Here is a 24,240-nt window from a genome sequence, read left to right as displayed (position 1 = left end):
ATTTGATTTGGGTAGATCAAAATCAAGGATATTTGTTCTTGGTATACATAGTAATGTTTACTGTCCATAGTTTTGTTGTATTTTGGTCATTCATAAGAATATTAACATTTGTTATTCTTTGCTTGAAGTATACTGGATCTTTTTATTTAGCTTCTCTGTGACAAAACTTTAGTGGTTTAAGTAAAGAAGTAGTGAGGTCTCCTCCTGGTCTATTTCATAGAATTGTAGAATCGTTTCCGTTGGAAAAGACCTTTAAGATAATTCGGTCCAACTATTATTTAATTCCATCAAGCCTTGGTGTTAAACCATGTCCCTCAGCACCATAACCCTGTCTTGAATCGCCTCCAGGGATTGAGATTCAGCCATCTCTCTGGGCAGCCTGTTCCAAGGTTGGAGAACCCATTCAGGGAAGAAGCTTCTTCTAATATGCAACCTAAACTTCTTCTGATGCAGCTTGAGGCCATTTGCTCTTTCCTATTACTTGTTACTAGGGAGAAGAGACCAACACCAACCTCATTCCAACCACCTTTCAGGGAGTTGTAGAGAGTCAGAAGGTCTCGCTCCTCTCAGCCTCCTCTCCAGGCTAAACAGCCCTGATTCCCTCAGCCACTCCTCACCAGACTTGTTCTCCAGACCTTTCACCAGCTATGTTGCCCTTTTCTGAACCCACTCCAGGGCCTCAGTATCTTTTTTTGTAGCGAGGTATTTGGTATCTTTCTGCTTTGAGGCAAAGTTGAGCTCTTTCCCCTACTCTTGCTCTGGTACTGCCTGGGAGAATCACAGTTACAGAGTAGACCAAAGCTGTCCAACATGTGTCAGGCTTTAACTGTTGGTGTGCAGGGCATCAAGGTTTATAAACACTATGTGTGCTGGATATGGAACAATGAATGTGTATGCATAGAACTGGAGTGCTGTGAATGCTTTGTCAGCCCAGCAGCTGCCTGAGAACGTTAGGCTTGCAGCTTGCTTTACATGGGCAGTTTCCTCACCAGCATGGTAAATCTGGTGTGCCCAGCAAGTGCTGAATCTGCAGTGCCCATGTAGAATGGCTGCTGTGTGAGCATGTTTGTTCATCATGTTAAATAATCCAACACTTCTGTGCAGGGTGGTGTCATTGGGGAGACTAGGTCACAGGCAAAGGGATCAGCAAGGGCAGAAAAAGCAACTCACAGATTGCACTGGATTGGAAGGGCCCATCAAAGGTCGTGTTGTCCAACTCCTCTGCAGTCGGCAGGAACACCTTCAACTAGGTCATGCTGGCCAGGGCCACAAGTCTGATCTTGAGTGTCTCCAGGAATGGGACCTCAGAGATATCTGAGCAGCCCATTCCAGTATTTCAGCACTCTCATTGTAAAGAACTTCCTCCTTGTGTCAAACCTAAATCTACTTTGCTCCAATTTCAAACTGTTGCCCCTCATCCTATTGCTACAAGCTGTTTCTCCAGCCTTCCTGTAAGCCCATTTCAGATACTGAAATGCAGCTATAAGGTCTCTCTGGAGCCTTTTCTTCCCCAGGCTGAACAGTCCCAGTTCTTTCAGCCTGTCTTCACAGGAGAGGTGCTCCAGCTCTGTAATCATTTCGATCTCCTTCCTCTGGACCAGCTCCAACAGGGTCCACAGCCCTCTTGTGCTGGGGGCCCCTCAGTTGAACACAGTACTCCAGGTGAGGTCTCAGCAGAACAGAGTGGCACAATCGCCTCCCATGACCTCCTGGTCATGTTTCTTTTGATGCAGCTCAAAAGGCAAATTGCATCCTGGGCAGCAAGTGCCCATTGTTGGCTCTTGTCCAGCTCCTTATCAACCAGTACCCCCAAGTCCTTTTCTGCAGGGCTGGTTACTGTAGAGGGAGTTAAGTGTGCCCCAGGTGTGATTTAATGTGGATCATCTGTGGTAGTTCCTTAAACTTCCTCTTACAGCTTGTGGCTGTGAGCTGTTTGCCCTGTTAGGAAGAGGAGGTAGTTGTGCTCTAAGATTTTTAAGTTGCACTGATAAATTGGTTTTGGCCTTATGTGTTAATGGGATGTGGGAAAAATAAAATAGATCTGTGCAATATGTGGACAATAAAAGGAAAGATGAGAGGAAAGCATGACTGAACTAACAGAAATGGAGAAATGAAAGGTTTGTTAAGTTGATTTTGTTATTGCCTAATCCTCTCAAGTTTTCTGGTTATTAAGTGCTCTTGTTTGTTTCTTATTTATGTTATGTTTGTCTGTTCAGCAGTTGAATAGTAGGGGAAGCAAACATTGTGATTTTTGTTATTGTTCACGGTGCTAAACTAGAATCTGACTATAACTGAAGATTTTAGTCCTTCAGCTCTTGATGAAATGGGTGAGGAAAGAAAAGCAAACTAAATAATACACTGAAACTACGGAACATCTATAAAATATCACTTTTGTAATATATTTGTATGCTTTTAAAAAGACTTCTAAAATCATGTAAAGGAGGAGAGCAAGATCTAGATGTAGACACTCCAGAGTAACTTATCATTTAAACAGCATTTCCTATTAGAAAAGTTTTGTGAACTTTTTTGAGGTGATTAGAGCCTCTGAAAATGGACTACTTTCTTAAAAGATAACTTGAATAGTGGTTATTGTGATTATTGGTTTAAGTTTTGCTGTTTATGCTGTCACCTGTTCTTAAAATGTTATTCATCTGTTCATAGCTGGAAGTTCACAGACAAGGAACAAATGAACACTCATAACATACGCTGCTTTCAGTAGGCTTTTAGGGAGTATTTAGTATTCTCTCCTCTGAGATACTTACTTTAGTTGCGTTTTGGCACGATAACTAAGTAAATGTAAAACCTGGTAGCTCTAATGAGGGTCATCCCATGGTTCCTTCTTTTAGCCCCTGTCTTGTGCCAGCATTTGTAGCTCCCTGAACTGGGTCACCATGGAAGCTAAGCCTCCAGAACAATCTGACTAGGATGTTGTGCTTGTTTAGCTCTTTGAACTAGCTAACTGCAGAGTTTGGTGTGTAAGAGTAGTCACCAGGTACACAGTTGAGAGTGGGAGAAATGCAACTGGCCCTCTCCTTGCGGCTAATAGTCAGATCAGCTCAACTGTCATGTGAGACTGGAGCCTTGCAGAGTGACTGGCAATGGTCCTGTCCATTTGAGAGGAGCTGTCGAAATGCTGCTGTGGCTATTCTAGGATACGTGCTATGATACATACAATGAAACCTTCTGTTCGTTGTAACAGAAACCTGCAGTTTCCACTCCACTGCCAGGTTTGTCAGTTCCCTCCTGATGTCTTCAGTGTAAGAGTTCAGGCACTGCTTTGTCCGAGGAGCTCAAACTGCTGCATAGTTGTTTTCTGTCCTGAAAAAAATTGTTGCTCAGGGTTCCAGATTTTCTTCTCATAATTGGCAGTATTTTCTTGATTCTACTTATTCAACAAAATTATATAGAAATACTGTCCCAGTACACCCTGAATATTACTGGCATTCCAGTATTGTTTATCTTCTTGCACAACTGATTCTGTGTTCCAAAAATCTGATTCAGCTGTCTGGCTCTACCATGTGAATGCAGATCTAGTGTTGATGAGTATGTAAGGCTTTCCTTACATTTTTTTTCATCTTACTTGACTTCATTGAGCTTGGATTAGGGTTGGTTGTTTGATTTTTTTTTTTTTTTTCAATTATTAGTGAAAACTGTTTTTTAAAAATTAACTCAGCTTATCCAACATTGCTTTTGGCCTGGGAAAGTGCTGGGGGTGAATAGGAAGAGCATATGTGGGTTACTGTTGCTGTAGGGCCCTGAAAGAATAGTCTTCCTTATATGCTGGAGAACTCTCTAGATCCTATCCTTGTAACAGCAGAAGGAAACAAGCGCTCCTGGAAACGAGGCTGGGAAACAAAAAATGTGTTTGTTTTATTTTTTTACTGTGAATTGCCATTATAAGGCAAAATTAACAACCATACTTGGAATTATTACACTTGTTTTAAATAACAGCTGTTCAGACCAGCCCAAAAACTGAACGTGCTATCTCATGGTTATCATGTTGTGTGTGTGATTTTATACCAAAGGACTAGTTAATGTGAACAGGTCATGTTACAGTAACTATTTCCTTTTGGTAATCCCAGTTTGTAGTGTTTGAAAACAGCCTGTTTGCCTTAAGGGCTCTGATTTTGTAGGTTCTCTTCTGTTGCTTATTTTCAGTTTGGCCTCTCACTTTCTGAATAGAGGTGAGTTGTAGCTCTACAGCCAATCTAAATTTCAAGCTGCCTTTGTATTTGGACAGGTTATTGCAGGATGACAGGTTACCATATGTCAGCTGATCTGTGGTATCTGATTCACAGTAATTGTTCATGTGTATGCTCTTAGCCTGTGGCAAATGGAAGGTAATTTGAGTTAGCTTGACCCTCTTTCATTACACCGTTTGAAGACACTCCCTTCTCCACATGGATTGTTAGACCTGCTGGAGTGCTTTGGCTAAAATAATAACGTAGTTTCTGTCCCCAAGCTAGTTTGAGTGTATCTATATAACAGTAAGATGAGGATTTTGTCACCATTTCCTGTGTTGTTACTGTTTTTGAGACCATATGTTATTGAAGGAGTGAATACTATGAAGATACCACTCTGAAAGTCAGTCAAGTGCTGTAATTGTCAGATGTGTTTTTCTTTAGAAAAAGTTATCAAAGCTTTCAGTGCATCTTAAATCACCCCAAGTAAGTTACTTATTTCACAGTTATTTTGCTATAGTTTTAAAGAAGTAGGCTTGATTTTTTTTCATAAGATGCATAGTGATTGAAATAATTCTAATATTCTACTAATGCTTTTGGATGTTCTGATTCAAAGTTCACTGAATGATTCCTATTGACCACAAATTACACTGGAATTTGATCTAAGATGGTGTGAAAGGTAGAACTTGATTTTCTTTTTAGTTGCTTAGTTCTTATTTGAAGTTTGATTTTTGCAACAGTAAATACATGGCTATCCAGTCTGGTTCATCAGTGGTTACTAAAAATCTAAAATTCTGCTTAAATGCATATGAAAAATACTCTTCAGGAGGCAAATGTTGCCACTCTGTCTTGATGCCTTACTGAATTTCTCAGCCTCCCAAAGAGAAACTCAGATCTGCTTCTCAAATCTACCTCATTTCCCCTTCTCCCACAGGTGAATTTGTTTGGTCAGTTACTGTGTGATTGATCCTACGTGTATATGACAAATAAAGCTTCCTTCCCATTTTTCATTCTTATTTGGCCAGTGGGGTGTTTTTTAGGAGGTATTGGGTGAAGCTGACAGTTCCCAAGCTTCTTGTGCTTCAGAAAGTGAATGGAAAGGTGTGACTTTTCATTTCCTGAGAATTCAGTCTTCATAAGACTAGTGCAGACTTTCTGTATCACAGGATGCCAGGGTTTGAAAGGGACACAAGAAGATCATCGAGTCCAACTCCCCTGCCAGAGCAGGACCATAATCTAGCTCAGGTCACAGAGGAATGTATCCAGATGGGCCTTGAAGGTCTCTAAAGGAGACTCCACAGCCTGTCTGGGGAGCCTGTTCCAGTGTTCTGTGACCCTTACAGTAAAGAAGTTCCTCCTCGTGTTGAGGTGGAACCTTCTGTGCTGCAGCTTACATCCATTGCTCCATGTCCTATCACAGGGATCAAGAGAGCAGAGCCTGTCCCCCTCTTCCTGACAACCAGCCCTCAGATAGTTATTCAGTGCCCTCTCAGACTTCTCCAGACTAAGCAGTCCTAGCTCCCTCAGCCTCTCCTCATCAGGCAGTGCTCCAGTCCCCTAATCATCCTTGTAGCCCTCCACTGGACCTTCTCCAGCACATCCCTGTCCCTCTTAAACTGGGGAGCCCAAAACTGAACACAGTACTCAAGATGGGGTCTGTAGTCCTCATAGAAATAAATAGTTGTGAAAAGAGAAAACTTTATGCTGCAGAAGCAAAGGAAAACTTCTGATTTAAATATTTTTTTCTAAGAGCTGTGGACAAAATAGAATATTTTTAGCTAAATAAGCCTTTTCTGACTACTGGGAAAGCAAGAGACCAAACAGGTAGATATGACCTAAAAGTTGTTGTTTAAATTGTGTGTAGTAGCTGTTTCAGTTGATGGTTGCTGCCCTGAAGGAAGAAGGACATTGACTTTGTTTAAATGGTTGTTATATTGGTCTTTGGCAAGATGTTACACTTCACTTTCATCTGAATAAGGTGAGATCCGTGGCCATCTTTGTTGACACAAAGGTTGTGCTCATTTGCCTTTTTCAACAGTCTTTGAAGATCAGTTATTCAGAATTCCATTTTGACCTGTGTTGACTGCAGCTGTCCAAGTCAAGATCATGGATAGATAGGAGATAGCTGAACTCTATGGCTTTGTGAAGTGGCAAGACTGAAGTTCTGTGGTGGTTGCAGTATGTGAGAATGAGGACTAGCAGTTTCTGCCACCTGTTTTACTCAGATCCATTTGAAGCTTCCACTCTGGCTCTCTGCAAAGCTACATAGCAATTGAGCCTCTGAGGCATATGCTTTAGGTTGTCCTTGTGAAAACCTTCTTCAGCACAAGTTGTGCAGTCATTTAGCTAGCTAAGCATCACTGGGATGGCAAGAGAGAAATGCTTTGGGCTACTGTTACTGTCTGGATGATTAGAAGAAGAATGAGTGTGATTGTGTTACAGGGTAATACCTGCATGACTCCAGGTGGCTTTTGAAAATGAGTTTAGATGCTTTCATGTCTTGCCAAATTTCTCAGCAGTAGCTGCTCATTGATCAGCAGCTTGTGGTAATAATCTGCTGATACACTTGACAGCATCACTATGGATGCTTGACATCATCAAGTTTTATGTTAATTTAAAGGGTTGCAGTAACTGAAAAAGGCCTGGATTTACCTGGGTGAATCCAGTGGGTGTCTTAGTGAAGGTCTTTTCTGGAGATGAAGTTCTCATAGTGCATATCGATGTGACACTGGATTTCCCATTTTGTCAAAGGAACACTTGAACATCTCACCTTGTTTAATGTTCAAAGCTTTAACAAGAAATAATGTCTTGTGACAGCTCTGTCTCATCTAGATTTATTTTTTGAATGCCATAGAAGAATAAGAAGTGAAATAATGATGATTTTCAGTTATAGACAAAATAACTGTAATATGTAATTCTAAAGGAAAATATATTGGCCATGCCATCATTGAAATAAGCACTTTATCTTTTATGGTCTTCTTACTTTATTATAGCTGCTAGCTATGATTCCCACAACTAGGCTGAAAAGAAAAAGTGAGTATAAAGGAAATGTTAACTTACTTGGGGGGAAAAAAGTGGGGAAAAAAGGAAGAATGGAAAATTAATGACATTTTTAATATTGGTGTTATGTGGTAATCTAATTTAAGGCCAATTGCCACACTGAAATGGGCTGCCCAAGGAGGGAGGCAGCCAGGCTGGATGGGCAGGGAGCTGCTGAAGGAATTAAAGATTAAAAAGAGAGTGTATCACCTTTGGAAAAGAGGGGAGGTGTCCCAGGAGAAGTTCAAGGAGGTTGCTAGGTCTTGTAGAGGAAAAATTAGAGAGGCAAAAGCCCACTTGGAGCTCAGGCTGGCCACAGCTGCCAAGGAAAATAAAAAGTGTTTCTTTAAATATATGAATAGCAAGAGAAGGGCCAAGGACAACCTCCAGTCCTTGTTAGATAGAGAGGGGAATAGAGTGACAAAGGATGAGGAAAAGGCAGAGGTGCTTAACACCTTCTTTGCCTCAATCTTCACTAGTGGGACAGGTTGTCTCCAGGACAGCTGGACTCCTGAAGTGGTGGATGGAGTCAGGGACCAGTACAGTCCCCCTCTAATCCATGAGGAAGCAGTAAGGGATCTGCTAAGTCACTTGGATCCTCACAAGTCCATGGGACCGGATGGGATCCACCCTAGGGTGCTGAGAGAGCTGGCAGCTGAGCTGGCCAAGCCACTCTCCATCATTTATCAGCAGTCCTGGCTCACTGGAGAGGTCCCTGAAGACTGGAAGCTGGCCAATGTGATTCCCATACACAAGAAGGGTCATAAGGAGGAGCCAGAAAACTACAGACCTGTGAGCCTGACCTCAGTGCCAGGCAAGGTCATGGAACAGGTCATCTTGGGTGCCATCACAAAGCACCTACAGGATAGCCAAGGGATCAGGCCCAGCCAGCATGGGTTTAGGAAGGGCAGGTCCTGCCTCACCAACCTGATCTCCTTTTATGATCAGGTTACCCGCCTGGTGAATGTGGGGAAGGCTGTGGATGTAGTCTACTTGGACTTCAGCAAAGCCTTTGACACTGTCTGCCACAAGAAGCTCCTAGCCAAGCTGGCAGCTCATGGTTTGGACAGATTCACTCTGTGCTGGATCAAGAACTGGCTGGATGGCAGAGCTCAGAGAGTGGTGGTGAATGGTGCCACGTCCAGTTGGCAGCCAGTCACAAGTGGTGTTCCCCAAGGATCAGTGCTGGGCCCAGTCCTGTTCAATATCTTTATTGATGATCTGGACGAGGGCATTGAGTCCAGCATCAGTAAGTTTGCAGATGACACCAAGCTAGGAGCAGGTGTTGATCTGTTGGAAGGTAGGAGAGCCCTGCAGAGGGACCTGGACAGGCTGGATGGGTGGGCAGAGGCCAATGAGATGAGATTTAACAAGGCCAAGTGCAGGGTTCTGCACTTTGGCCACAATAACCCCAAGCAGCGCTATAGGCTGGGGACTGAGTGGCTGGAGAGCAGCCAGGAGGAAAGGGACCTGGGGGTACTGATAGATAGTAAGCTGAAGATGAGCCAGCAGTGTGCCCAGGTGGCCAAGAGAGCCAATGGCATCCTGGCCTGCATCAGGAACAGTGTGGCCAGCAGGACAAGGGAGGTTATTCTTCCCCTGTACTCAGCACTGGTCAGGCCACACCTTGAGTACTGTGTCCAGTTCTGGGCCCCTCAATTCAAGAAAGATGTTGAGGTACTGGAACATGTCCAGAGAAGGGCAACAAAGCTGGTGAGGGGCCTGGAACACAAATCCTATGAGGAGAGGTTGAGAGAACTGGGCCTGTTTAGCCTGGAGAAGAGGAGGCTCAGGGGTGATCTTATTACTGTCTACAACTACCTGAAGGGACATTGTAGCCAGGTGGGGGTTGGCCTCTTCTCCCAGTTAACCAGCAATAGAACAAGGGGACACAGTCTCAAGTTGTGCCAGGGTAGGTATAGGCTGGATGTTAGGAAGAAGTTTTTCACAGAGAGAGTGATTTCCCATTGGAATGGGCTGCCCAGGGAGGTGGTGGAGGCACCGTCCCTGGGGGTCTTCAAGAAAAGACTGGATGAGGCACTCAGTGCCATGGTCTAGTTGACTGGCTAGGGCTGGGTGATAGGTTGGACTGGATGATCTTTGAGGTCTCTTCCAACCTGGTTGATTCTATGATTCTATGATTCTATGATTCTATTGTGGTGGAAGCCCCATTCCTGGGAGTTTTTAAGGCCAGGCTAGATGGAACTCTGGGCAGCCTGATCTAGTGGAAGGAGTCCCTGCCCATGGCAGGGGGTTTGGAACTAGATGATCCTTGAGGTCCTGTCCAACCCTGACAATTCTGTGATTCATTTCATTATTTTTTCAGTCTCTGGAGGGTTTTTTTATAACTTTGCAAGAAACTGAAGATTTGAGCCTGCACTCTGCTGTGGTTTGCTCTTAAGCTGATTAGTACAGTAGAAGCTAAAAATAGATAGTGTATGGAAAAATCATGAGGTTTAACTTTTCAAGCTGAAAGACCTACCGAGCAATACCTGCTGTCCACTGATATTCTAAGAGTGGATTCAATAGCATGTTCTTGGATAATTCCCAGCAGACTGACTGCATAGTTTGTTTCATTTATTCCTGTTATCTTAATGACCAAGATCACAAAGAGCGCTGTGAGCTGCCAATATTTGGGGTTTTGGTTTTTTTTTGGTTAAGACTTAGAAATGTTATACAATCATGTGAAATCAAGAACAGTAGCTGAAACACTGAGTATGCTGAAATCCCAGGTTGCTGGGAACAGTGATTTTTAGACTAAATATACTTTGGGTGCCACCCCAGTGTTTCTTCCTTAGCAACAAGGTTGACCTCCGGCATTCCTCTGGACTACCACTATTAACAAACAGATAGAGTCTGTTGAAGTAGTACTGTAATGGCTGGGGAAGGCAGAAATTTTCAGCTGTTTCTGTCATTTGAGGAGTGGAAATAATTGCCACTTTCATAATGAGCAAGCTTTAAATAGTAAGAAAAACTGAAAAAGCAGTCTGTTCTAGTATCTTTCTGATGCTTCTATGCAGATGTTGTCAGTAAAATTATTTGTATATACTGTGTGTTAAACATTCAGTATTGATTTTTCTTAATATTTGTATGTAGGATCCTGCTGACACACAGGTTGTGTTTTGCAGTAACAAAATTCTACATGTGCATTATGGCAGCTGGGAGAGCTGCTTGAGCTTGCTTAAGTTTTCTTTCGAAAGATTTCTGATATATAGTCTTTCTTCAGTACTGCAGAAGTAGCTGAATATATGACAGAAAATTAATTTAGATTCTGTTAGCTTGTAAAATCAAAGTATATTTTGAGAAAGGGATAAAGAAGGACAGATCAGAGTAGCAAGATTTGAAAAGTTGATACCCACAAATCCTGCTTGTGCTAGTTTTGTAGATCAGTTAAAAAAAAAAAAGATGAGCCTGCTTGTTTTCTATTAATACAGATAAATTATATTTCCTCTCAAGGCATGCCTCTTCCTCCACCTCCCATCAGATATTTTTCATGTATGTGGAGACAGTATTTTCAAACCTAGCTAGCAAAGTCCTCACACCTAGAGGAAATTTTTGTTAGTCTTTGTAAAAGACTTAATGGTCTTAAGGGCTTAAATTAAATAAGACATTACTCTTTTAATAACTTTTAAGAATAGACTCGTATGTTCATTTTGGTTGTCTGTGGCTGTCCTCATTGCACACTTGGGATGTAGTGACGTACCATTGTTCCAACTTCAGCAGTGGGAAACAAAAGTGTAAAGAAATTATGAAACTTGCCCAAAGTCGCTGGATAAGTCTAGGCATAGCTTCACTCTTGGTTTGAGCTGGTCACCAGAAGGGGTTTTCTTTCTTTGTTGTTTGCTTTCAGTGACAGTGCACCTGTACAATCACTTACCATTGTGTGAGTGAGCCAGTAGAAGAAGATCTGTGCTCTTCTTTCTGGCAGTGTTATGCCCTTAAATTGGTTTAACTTTATCATGTGTTCTTGTAGTTAGTAGTCTACTTTGAACTGTATGGTTTCTCTTGGTACAATACCATTCTGCTTTCCGGACTTATTTTGATGCTCAGCTTATATTGGTTGAGCTGAGAGTTGTTGCTCCCAGTTATTTGTGCTGTGCTCACAGCTGATCCCTGTTGAAGGCAAGGATCACTGAACAGCTCAAAATATGCTTGTGGTGGTGCTTTAATCTTTCAGGCTAGCATGTTAAGGTAATTATGCAAGGCTGAAAACTCGAGCCAGTCTTGAGTTGCCACGTGAGCTGTATGGCCATCTGTCATTGGAGCAACAACTTGTGTTCTGAGGGGCAGCTGGCAGAGTTGAGCCTTGCTTCATCTGGCAGAGTTTTCTTTAATTTGCCACTGTATGTCAGTCAGAGCTTATTAGTGGGTGAAGAAAAGGGTAGGAATTGCTTTAATTGTTTGTGCAATTAGCTTTAAAAATCTCAAGAGGATCAGTGTGTGTTTCTGTGAGAATAAATTACATTTCTATATCTTGCATTCAGCCTCTTCACAGGATGTTTCTTGTGGTTTGGGGATAAACCAGTAATGTGACAATTGTGAAGCCATACGGGTTGTCTGTGGGTGCACTGAACTGTATGTATAGCTCAAGAAAGTTCTATGTTTATACCAAAATGTGGTGTTAGATTGGGAAAGCATAAATACTAAAGAGTTCTTTATGTTGAGAAACAGACCACAGAAAAGGTCACGTGGAAGATTGAAATGTTTAGGTTTTCTGCTAGTTCTATAGCAGCTTTAACTTACAGGTTTTTGAGTAAGGACATTTGAAGTCCTAATGGTTATTGGTTATATGGACACATTGCTGTGAGCAGAGAGCGGGGAAAAACCCCACAAACAACTTAATTTTGTCTGAGGAGGACTACCTGGGTTTATTTAATTGTTGGGAAGATAAGTAGCTGAAGAAAACACTGCAGTTGGCACTCCAGCAAGATGTAATTTTTAGTTTGAAATGCTATGAATAGTTTTATCAGTTCCTTCTTGTTTAGTTGGTTGGATTCTCTGATGATCAGGATTGAGTTTATAGTTTACTGGATTCAGGAAGCCTCAGCGAGCCCAGGATATCTTTTTGCATAAGTAACTTCTATTATTTGTTCATCCCATAAAACCAGCTGGTACACTAAGAGTTGAGGGCAGGAAACAGCTTAACTTTATTATGGTTCTTAGTGTTCATGATCTGGACTGGCACAATAGATTCTCTGCTCTGACTTAAACCAGCTGTTGGATGCTCTAAAAGGACCTTTATAAAGATCATGATAGCTGGTGTTTGTGTGTGGTGTCCACATCTCCCCAGTTTTCTAGCACATCCAGTAGACCAGAGACCATTAAAGGGAACATGTGCAGCAGGTATTTATTGACTTTGTGCTGGTGGGAGACATTGGTTTGGTCACAGAATCTGCCTCAGTGTTGATTGTACCTTTCCAGTATCAGAAATAATTCATAAGGTCCCCCAAGCTGTTAAGGTTGGGGTCTTATGGCATGCAGTAGAACGTATCTGAAGCATCTCTACCTTGCTATGTGTAGCTCAGAGAACAGTCTGGAATTAAAATTTTCTGTAGAATTGTCCTGTTAAATTATGTTGTTTGCTCAGTGAAAGCAGATATTTGATGGGAAGTTGTTTCTTGTTGTTTTATTTTTATTTGCTTTCACTTGTCTTTAGTAGTGTCTTTAAATTTCCAAGATGATGTATTTAGTTCTCTGTACTTTTTCAATCTGAAAAATCAAGTTGAAAAATTATAATGATTTGGAATGAAAAAAGGGACATTTTTTAGTACCCAAAATGTCACTAACGAACTGTTGTACTCATTTATACTGGCAAAGTTCAGTGGCACTTTAAAAATTACTTCCAGTGTAGCTATTTCTGATAAAAGATTTGTTTTGTATCATCTGTGTTTTGAGATGTTTAAGTCCATTACTTGCCTTGATTTTGATCTTTACTCCGGTACGGTGTTTCCTGAGAGATACACAAGAGACAGCTTTGTGTTGGCAACCGTGTGCGATTGTCTGAGGCTGTCCCGTTATGGAAGGGAGAGGCTGTGGAGTCCTACAGTTACTGGGTTTTTTTAGAAATGGTTTTTGACTATGTTTTATTACACATTGGTCTACTATCTCAAATGCCATTTGTGGTGATGAGTGGGGAGAATGTGATGGTGGTATGGCTTTTTCCTCCCCCTTTTTATCTCAAGTCTGTTTTTTGTTGAGAAACCAGAACTCTTATGTGTTTACAGTAAGCAACCACTTCACAGTAAGGTTTGGCTTTATAGCAGGTGAAAACTAATGTTGAACTGCTCTTTACTCAAGATGTCTGCCACTCTGTCCATGAAGGACACCAAACCAGATCTTGTTTGGCACTTGGTTGCTGGCAGTTTTGTTGCTGTATTGGTTCTAGAATTTTTCTCTTTGTGTGATTTTCTTCCGTTCCCAATGCTGTTGTAGCTTAAGGTTTGCAAATCTTCAGCCACAATCCATGGAGGATTATGTCCTTCATTACAGGCTTTTCTCCTTCCCCATTTGTTTTATAAACATGTCAAAAGATATTTTTAAAAGTTTTTTTTCTCTTTAGCCAAAAAAAAATCTAAGCTGAGGTAGCCAAACTGCACAACTTATTTTTTGAGAGGGCTAGCTCTCAAGGGTGAGACATGATTAACAAACTCTTCTGAACCTATTACTTTATCTCTTGACTTAGAGGGAGTGCTGACATTTTCTCATAGATGGCACCATATATAAGCACAAATAGTTCTTACCTTTGGAATATAGAAGAGTTTGCTGCAGTGAAAGATGGTTTTTACTCTTTTATGTAACTGCAGCTCTTAAAGTCTTGTTAGCATAATACAGTTTTGTGTATGCTTAATTATATGTATCCAGCAGTTTACTGCCTGGCAGTAAATCTAGTCTGAGCTCTAAACATGACTTTTACTCTCCCAGTCTAGGTTGTTATAAATGTTTAATGTTTAATTTTTCTCATTCTGGTAACTGCATATGAAGAGTGCATTTGATCCAGAAAGTATGTAGCATGTAATTGCTGTACGCTTTACTTGGTACCGGATGGACACCCTGATCTGTCTGAATTGCTTCTCTATATGTTTAATTAAAAGTAATAGATATATGTGTATTGCTTAAAGGAGCTGTCAGCCTCTTGCCTGTATGTAAGGCCTGTTTCTCATACATGGTGACGTTTTTGTGTCGAGCAGTACAGACTCCTGTATTGCCCACATCTCAATGAAGGTACTAGCATGACAGAGAACTCGTTCCGTGTGGCTGGGGAAAAAATATGAATAGCAGTTTGTTCAGCTCAAACTACAGGAGAACTTAATAGGAAATGGGAATATTTAAATTTGTCTTGAGTAATTTCTCTCCAGCCCCCATTCAGAAGAATTGGAGGATGTACTGAACAAAGAAATTTTTTTTTTGTTTTATTACTTGAAATTTTTTTTTCTTCCTTACAGAACTTTTATTTTTAATGATGATGAGACTAACAGCCCAATACAATATTTATTTAAAGAAAAAATATAACCTAAACTTTGGCCACTGGTTGGTGGAGTGTTTGGGCCTTTTTGTTTGTTTGTTATCAATTTTCTTTTCCATGATCTTATTAGTAGTCTCATGCAAGAATTTGGGTCTTGCTTGTTGGTCCTCAGAGGAAATGTCACAGCATTTATATGAGTGATAGAATCCCTTGACTGTGTTTGGTTGTTTACTTGGTGCTCCTCCTGTTTTGTATCTTCTACTCCGTGCTATTGTATAATCTATAGAATATGAACAGTTTGGGTTTAAAATCAGTTAAAGTTCAAGTATAAACATTTCAAGAATTCAATCGGAGTTGTTTAGAATACATCTTAAAGACAATTTTTGTGGTTATGTTGGGCCTGAATGTAACAAAGATGACTCATATTTCATGTTCTTAGCCAAAGAACAGAGGGAAACATGGCAAAGCTCAGTGCACTTATAAAATACCCTTGATACATATTAAAACACTTAGAATATTCCAGTTTTGCTGTTGGAAAAACAAACAATGATCAAAGATCTGAGGATGCCCTTCTGGATGGAGTATAATTAATAGTTGACAAGTATTGTATGTTTTATTTCAGCAGAGGAAAACATACACTGATTTAGTAAGCAGGATTTAACTCTGTTCGTGACCCATGTGGCATTCTTCAAGTTGAATACACAAAATGTGTTTTATTTGCTAAAAATGTTTGAATGCTTGTGATTTAAGAACGACTCATGAAGGATTCTTTTGTGTGCATAAAGGTCTTCAGTCTACTTGTGGCTGTGCCTGTAATTTGACTACAACAGATGGATGGATCTAATGGTGTAGTGTAGTTTATGCTTCCAAGTGGACAGTGTCCTGTACATTCTGTATGCATAGGAATTGGAACTTAGTGTGATCCGCTGTCCTGAGATGGCTCTCTGTAATCTAACTACCCCATGATGGGCATTGGTCTGCTGAAAAAGTGGATGCACCATGTGGGCAGCTGTGTAAAAGATGGTATCATCAGTTTGTAAATATTTTGCATGCAGGTTTTCCTTTTAGAGAGGCTTTCTTTGACTAGAAGATGCTAGATGGTCAGTACAAACCTCTTGATTCTTAAAAGTGGTGGTTAGCGCTCGATTGCATCTGAATTGTTGGCATTCACTATCCCTATACCATTGCAGTTCAGGAGCAGAATGAAGCAGGCTTGGACCCTTCTCAGAGTTTAAGATGTGTTTTTATGATCTGGTATCTTCATACACACATGCATAGCTGTTGTTTTGTGACAGAGGTCTTGAACTTTCTTCTACCAAAGAAGGTGTCCTTTGACAGTCTGAGATACAAAATCGATTTTTTTTCCCCTGGAAATGTTTCTGTAAATATTATATATTTTGAAATCATATCTGAAATATGTCTGCTAATGGAAAGAGACATCTATGGTGAAGTTTTGGGTTTGTTTACATGTTAATTACTGGTTATAACTGGACCCTACCAACTACAGTATTATTTTCCCAGAGTATCATTGTAGGTAGTGCAGTCCATCTTTCTACTACTGTCCATTGTGCCTATCAACTGAAAATAAAGATTCATTTCCTCATAGTTCAGTCTGTGGCCTGTTTCTCATGTTCTGCCAGTATCAGAAATTCACACAGCACTGACATGAAATATTTCACTGACTTAAGTATTGCACTTCAAAGATAGCAGCCTGATTTGATGTCAGGCTTTATAGTTTTTCAATCATCGTTTGACTGATGCACCAAAATTTATTCGTGCTCCTTACTTGTTAGTCATCATTGGTGGCATATGCTGTGATATCTAGGGAAAAAGATATTGTCAGCTAGCTACTGTACAATGACAGGGTTCCTTAAGGTGTAATCTGTATTTCAAAGTAGCTTGCCTTCTAGCCTTGCTGGCTGGAAGCATTAGGTTTCACAGTACTTAAATAATGCCCACTTGTCCAGCTCTTACTTGAGAGCATAGAGAAGCTACAGGCTGTGAGTTTTCTTCACAAGTTTAACTGGTGCCCAAAGACGTTTGGGGTGGTGTTTCTGAAACGTGTGCTTTCATGGCATCAAGATACTTTTATTATCTTTGGGATGGTGAGAGAATTTCACCTGCACAGTTATGAGCATGACTCAATAGTTCACTAGTTTGCTAAGGAAAAATGTGGAGTGTGGTTAATGAAATTAAGGACCTTTGGTAGTGGATTGATCTGCTAAGCATTAGCACATGAAAAAATAATTCAGATCAAACACTGGAAACTGTAGTTCACTGAGAAACTCTTTACTGTCACCAACAGTTTTCACTGGCATTGAAATTCAAAGGAGTTTGTAGAACATACTCTACCCCAGCTGTGCAGTAGTGATGTCTAAAAGATGCAGCAGTTGAAAGACTATAAGCAGCAGCATCTTTAAAACCTCTCCACCTACTTTTGGAACATTAATCATTTATGTGCTTGTGAATTGGGTAAAGTATCTTGAGGTGGCAACAGCTAGGTATGAATTCACTCCATCACTTTCAAGCAAGTCTTTGAGGGCAGAGTTCTGAAATTGTGACCATCTTCCCAAGATGATCACCTAGGAGAAGAGATGGCTGAACAAGACAGCAAGGACAGAGAGATGGGGGTGTTCACATAGCCCCAAAATGCCTCACAGTCAATAAACAGATATAAGCCTGTGTGAAAGAAACTCGGGATGGTTCCTTTTTTGTGTCCCATTCTAGTCTATCTTGCAGACTTGACCTCTGCGGAGTAAGTTTGGGGTTTCCCCCCCCTCCACTGCTTCTAATACTTGACGTGACTAAGTTGGCTGTCTCTCAGGTGCTACTGCAAATGAATAAGAGTGGAACAATTGAGTAGTGGAGAGGTGTGTCAGATTGGTAAGTTCAGAACACGTGAAACTGTGACACAGAATGACTCGAAGGAAACTGAAACTGAGACAACAATTATAAAGACTGGCAGAAAACAGGGCCAGGAAAATAAATTCAATTTGCTGGAGTTATATAAGCATCTTAGTGCAGCCTGTAGATTCATTAGTTTGAGAGCGTACTTTGTAAAGAAGAGCAACTGCGTGTGGCTTCACTTTTAGCAAATTGACTGTAATTTAGAGTGAAGGTGTAGGAGGTTGAATATGTTATTACTCTGGTTTTCTAACTGGTGTGAACTTGTCTAGCAGGTGAGTTTTTCAGTGTGTTCAGCCAGCATGTGTTCAGTTTACAGTTGCGGAGACCCTTGAAACGATGATTTGGCACAATAGCACATCTTTATTTATTAATCACAGAGAGCCTAAGAGAAGAATATGGAAGAAGAATGAATTATCTCTTATGCACCAGAAGGTTATTTAGAGATTTATACAAGGATGAGATACAATAGTAGTACAAGTATTTCATTGCAGATGAAAGATACAGGGAGGCGATACTATTTTGAAGATCATCCTGATGTAGGTGGCACTTTTAAGTCAAGTGTATCATCCATCCTGGCACAAACTGGATGATCTTGGAAGTCTTTTTCAACCTGGTTGATTCTATGATTCTGTGACTGGAAGAACACAAGATAGGGATGTGAAGGAAGTGTAGCTTGCTGCAGTTACCTCGGCTGGATGCCTATCCTTCGTCATCCATGGAAAGCTCAGCATGTACAGCCCAGAGTTATGTGCCTAGTAGGACTGGGAGCCTCTGCTCAGGTTGCTGTGCCCCTGAGAGGGTTTTACTTCTGCATGGAGATTGGAAATTATGATTGCTCTTCTCCTAGCACTTAATTTTGAAATCTTAATTCTTTTAAGGAAGATTTGTTGGATGTCTTGGACTTCATCTCGCTTTCTTTCTCAACTCCAGTGGTGAAGGATAAATCTTCTTCTATGCCTCTGTAATAAAAGCTTTTATAACTTGGTCTTATAACCAAGTTTGAGCAGTGTAAATGAGGCAGCAGTTTAATGATTTGTGCTCAGCTGTCTTTGTGTGTGCTTTTCATACTGAACACAGATACTCTTTGGAAGAATAATGTGGGGAGCAGCTTGAGTCTTCCTGTTTAACACTTCTGCAGACATTGAAGTATATGGGTTTTTTTTTCTGTAGATATAATTACAGCAATTCAAAGTGATGCTTTGTCAGTTACTCATCAGGATTCGATTTTGTATAAAGATTGCTTGTACTCTAAACTTTGTTACCTCATCGTTTGATAGTCCTTTACAAACACACCGTGTTTATTAACAAACAACTAAAGTCTTGGTGATGATTCACTTGCCTGGTCAGGTTTGTAGAGGTACCTTATGAGGTTTTACAGCCGAACCCCTGGTCAGAATGCTTTGTAATGGTGTTCCTTGTCCAGAATGTCAAAAGGAAAAAAAGATAATAACATGGAACTGAGTCAAACAGTTGGGGAGAAATGAGGAAATATATGTGTTATGGAAATCTAAGAAAAGAAGGATTTCTGTAACTGCATGACACTTTAACAAGCTATATTTTTAGTACTTTAGTCAAATCTTGAAATTACTGTGCTGAGTGTGTTTTGGTTTAACCTGGAATATTTTTATTCCTTTGTAATGTTTCTTGCTGACAAAATTAATTTTTATACAGATTCTGTGTTTAATGTAGTCACACTTGCCAGTGTAGGGAAAAAACCCACCATGTTTATGTAGCAGTATAAACTATGTAAAACTGGATAGTTTTACACATATATACTTGAAAATACTATGGTCTGTCTTCATATCCTAATGTCAGAATGTTTGGGACTGAGGGATTTTTGAATCTGAGGAGTACTCAGGTGAGCGAAAATGGTCTGAGGTTTTTGACATGCTAATGCGCTACAAATTTGCGGTTTATAACAAGGCATTCCTTGGGTAAAAGCAAGGTTTAGGGCTTCAATGCACTGCTGGGGCCATGTAGTAGGAAATCTAGAGAGTAACTACTGGAAGTCTTGGTATGTACAGCAGGAATGAGAAAGCTGTTACCTGCCTGATGAGGATGCTGTAGTCGAACAATTAATGAATTGTTCTCCAGTGGCATCTTCTTCTTTTGCTGACTATGTGGGAAGCCTGGGCTCCTTAGGTTAACCTTCAAAAATACATAGAAGGGCCCTTTGAGCTGGTATTCTGCTTATTACCTCTTTGTAGGTCAGATAAGCCATGTTAGCAGCCGTGGCTGCCTTTGAAAGGGCTTGCTCTGGAGACTCCACAGACTCTCCAGACAACCTGTACCAGTGCTCAGTCACCCTCACAAAGAATGAAAAAAGTCTCCTTATGCTCTGATGGAATTTTATTGTTTTTTAATTTGTCTTTGCAGTGCTTAAATATTTTCTCAGCTTATTTGTGTAAAACTGTAAGCTGCATGAACTTCTGTAGTGTTTTTATTTTAAATAATACTTGAGCAGTTTGTCCTCTAGAGTAGATAATAATCTTATAAGATTATTTTTTATACAGCGTTTACCTGAATGTTAGCCATCTGTCTTGTTTGTAATACGATGTTCCTTCTTAATACTCTTTATTCCTGCAACCTTTTAAGGGTATAGTCAGAAGCCATGATAAATTAATAATACAAGGTGGCAGCCCTCCTTAACTGAGGTATTGTGACTGACCTAAGCTGTTGACATACTAAGTCAAATTAGTTTGTCAAGAGGAGAGATGTTAATTTTTACTGGTGGATCAGCAGTTTTGAATGTGTTCCAGGTCTATACCTGTGATGCTTTATGATGTATTTTTGTATATACATCAAAACTTTCTGAAGAGGAATGCTTTGACAGCTCTGTGTAGGCAAACAGCTGCATGTCTGTTCTGTGTATATTCGTTTAACTTTTCATCAACACTGCAAAGTACTAAATAGGATAGGATGAAACTGCTTAGGCTTCTAGGGAGTGTGGAGGTAGAGAGGGAACTACCGATAACCATGGGATGATGTGGAACCTCCCCATGGGAAATCCTGGCATGTTTTAATATTAGCCACTCAGTCTGGTTCTGTGTTTTTCTACTCTTTCTTCAAAAAAGAAAAGCAAAAAGAGAAATGTAGGTAAAACAGAAGAGGAGTTTAATGACTTGGGTTTTGTCCACAGATCCCCATATTGTCTTGGTCTCTCAGCACCGTGCTTTGTGTGTATGCCTGAGGAAAAATACATAAAGCAGTTGGATAGTGATGAAACTATTCAGACATGAAAGGAAGAGCTACATATTAAGATGGTCAGTTTTTCTAAATGATCTTTAATTTTTTTTGTGCATAATAATAAGGAACCCTTGTTCCTCTTAAAACTACTTTGATTCTTGTGGCCTTTTAGCATAAGGCTTATTTCAGTCTGTATTTTAATGGGTCATAACATAGGATTTCTGTGCAGTGATTGGCGAGAGAGTTTGGAAGAGGCTATGCTGTTGCACTGTCTCCAAGCCATTTCCCTGTTGCTTTTTGTTGCAGATCTTCAAACAGCTTTTATAGTTAGTGCACATTATTTTAAAATCGTTTAAAAAAAATACTGAACTGAGGCATGAGAAATTACAGAGGGTTTGTAGGAAGCATGCTGGGTCAGGACTTCAAAATGTGTATGGAATAAATGACAAAGAGCTGTTTTATCTGGTCTTTAAATAGGTGAATATTCAGAACAATGGAAACAAAATGGGAATTTAGGTGCATGAGTAGGAGGAGACCTGTTTAAGAAAAGAAAAAAGGTTGAGGTTGTCCTGTAGGAATACAGAAAGTCTGGACATAAAAGGTAGTGGAGGGAGAACAAACAACCCCGTTGAAAACTTTCAGGACTTAGCTTTTGGATATTCTAGACATTAAGAAAAATTAGTAGTTCTTCTCTGTTTCATGATTAATGCTTGCCCTTGGGTAGCCAAGCTTACATCATCTCCTTGATTTTTTTTTTGTGTCTCAGTGTTGTTAAGAATAAACTTGAAATGCAGATAGCCAGTATCTCTTTTATTTAGGAATTTTAAAAAATCTAGAAGTTTTTGTATTTATGTTTTTTAAAGCTTGTTTTTTTATATTGTTTACTGTAACAGAGCTTTAGCCAAATAGGCACCATGAGGAAAAATAGTTGAAAAATGCCGAGGAAAGCTAGATTTTTGTTTTTTTTTAAGTGAAATTGTTAGTAGCTGAAAATAATTCAAGATACAGGGTATCATCTGCAGGGTTTTAAACTTGAGAACATTCACGGCAAACACATCAATTTGAAAACTTTTTACTTGCGAATTTTTGAGGATAAAAAGTATCTTCAATTAGTGTAATTAGTTGCCAAAAGACTTAATTGACAGCCAAATAGACTGATTTTTGCCTTCCACACACACACCTTAGCAGTTGCATCTGCTTTTGTGTTAGTCTCTGAAATTTTATTGAAAACTAAGTTCCTTGATAAAAATCAGTTGAATTATGTATTAAAAATCTCTATTTTTTGGAAGTTCAAGTACAGTCAAGCATATATTTATAAACCCATGTGTAAGAGCTATTCACAATGTGAGATGCCAGTGCTACTGGAAAATGCTAATGGAAATTTAATAGCAACTTGAAGCTTTTAGAGATTCATTGATCCAGCATTTTGTGCATGATACTGCTTTTAGTGGTTAAAAAATAGGTAATTAGTCTGCATGTGACAATATGTTTCCATTGAATTTGAAAATGGGAAAGTAAAAAGTATAGGGGTAAGCCTTGTGGAGTGGTTATGAAGTGGTGTGGAATGTGCTGGGTAGCTAATGTGGATAGAATTTACACGGGGCATTTAGGTTTGAGGGAAAGTATGTGTCTTTTAAAATAAACATGGTTTAAAGGAATTTATGTTTAGAAAACAAACAGCAAAGGTAGAAACGAGATTTAATGTATCTAAACAATGACATTTTGTTTTCTAGTAAAAATACAGGATGCTATTGTTTTGCTTTTGGGTGGGTTTTTTCCCCTTCCCTTCAGATGTCTCAGAGCTATAACTTCTGGATTGGGGTTCTTAGGAAATCCTTTTCTGCAGGGTGAGGGAGAACAGTGTCGTCCCTGTGCTGCAATTTGCTTCAGCATATAATACAAATGTTGGCAACACACATTGCCAGTGGAAAACAGAGACTTTTGTTCTTCCAATTTGTATTTATATCATATATTAATATACTGTAAAACTTGATAGGAAACCTATTGAGTCATCTTCCCCTGTAAGTATCATAGAATTGTAGGGGTTGGAAGAGACCTCTGAATATACCTAGTTCAGCCCCTCTGCCAGAGTAGGATCACCTAGAGTAAATCACACAGGAACACATTTAGGTGGGTTTGGCGTGCTTCCAGAGATGGAGACTCCACAACCTGGTCCAGTGTTCTGCTACCCTCAAGGAAAAAAAATCTTCACTTTATGTGGAGCCTCCTGTGTTTGAGTTTGTGTCCACTGCCACTTGTCCTGTCACTGGACAGCACTGAGAAGAGTATGGCTCCAAGTGTCCTCCTGACACTTGCCCTTCAGTTTTTCGCTGCGTAGAATCACAGGATGGTAGGTGTTGGAAGGGACCTCTGGAGGTCTAACACAGGCTCTGGATATGCTAAAGCAGGTTGATTTAGAGCAGATTGCACAGGATTATGTCCAGGCAGGTTTTGAATCTCTGCAAAGATGGTTTGCTTACCTTTATTTCTTAAAGCAGTTTGGGTTTTAGGTAGGCTGTTGGCCTTTAGTACTGTGGGATTTGGTGAAAGCATGTTTTTTTACTACTTAATAAATTTAGATTTGAATCAGCAGTTGCCTTCTATATTAGTGTTTCATATTTTGATGACAGCTTTCTTAACCCATCTTAATAACATGTATGCTGGCAAATAAGAAATGAGTAACAAAGCAGTTTCTTCCTGCACCCTGACGATACTTGATTTTGCAAGTTCCACATGCTGTTTTCTCAGCCATTTCCCTGAAGCTAAACAAATCCATGCTTTCCTGCTTGTCAGGCTCTTTGGACTTGAATTCAAGTAGTAGAATAATAGGAGCAGTCATTTAGAAAAGTTCTCAGAGTAAGTAATGATCAGATAAGTCTGATTCGGTGCATGAAAGCTTGCCAGAGCTCCTTGTATAAAATTCAGCTTTACTACGATGTATATTAGATATAACTGTGGACTGACACAAGGACAATAAATTACTGCTTTTTCTTTCTGTGTATGCATGTTGCTGGCATGAGACATAACTGTGTATTGGAATAGAGATTTGACTTTTTGGTAAATAGAAAGTAATTCAAGACATCCATCCATTTGTTTATGTATTCATCTCCTCTCTGTAGTTTGTTTAAGCTTTTGGTATACTGTTGTAGTCTTCTTAGTAATTATGTTTCTTTGGTAACATTTCATGAGGCTTTAGGTTTGTGTTGGTTTGTGGGTTTTGGTTGTTTGTTTTTTTTTTGGTGTTGGTGGTTTTTTTGTTTGTTTGTTTGCCTTTTTTCACTTCAGCTGTAACATTTAAAATACTTGTAGAAGTGTTGATTATAGTACTGGGGCAGCAGAAGAAAATAACATGTATGCTTAATGTCATTGTGATAGTAAGTTAGAGGAAATAGCCAAAAGAGATAGCAGTATTCGTGTTCTGTGTTTTGCAGTTCATGTGTTTACCTTTTTCTAGTGATGTGCTCC

General features: G+C 39.9%; 1 protein-coding gene across 5 annotated transcripts in view; it reads left to right on the top strand.

Moving 5' to 3' along the window:
* The window catches only part of FBXO11 (F-box protein 11), an 80,374-nt gene that overhangs the window by 5,537 nt on the left and 50,597 nt on the right, over window positions 1–24,240 (top strand). The window contains exon 1 of one of the 5 annotated variants that reach the window (XM_064164378.1): window positions 1,954–2,117. The exons of the other annotated variants lie outside the window; for them this stretch is intronic. Coding sequence (XP_064020448.1) covers window positions 2,111–2,117 — 7 coding nt within the window. The 5' untranslated portion in view covers window positions 1,954–2,110. Of the gene's footprint in view, window positions 1–1,953; window positions 2,118–24,240 lie in introns of those variants that run through there. 5 annotated transcript variants of the gene reach the window in all.

The sequence above is a fragment of the Pogoniulus pusillus genome, chromosome 25, assembly GCF_015220805.1.
Source record: "Pogoniulus pusillus isolate bPogPus1 chromosome 25, bPogPus1.pri, whole genome shotgun sequence".
Classification (NCBI taxonomy): domain Eukaryota; kingdom Metazoa; phylum Chordata; class Aves; order Piciformes; family Lybiidae; genus Pogoniulus; species Pogoniulus pusillus.
Note: the sequence above shows the minus strand (reverse complement) of the source record. Positions and strands in the feature narration are given on the sequence as shown.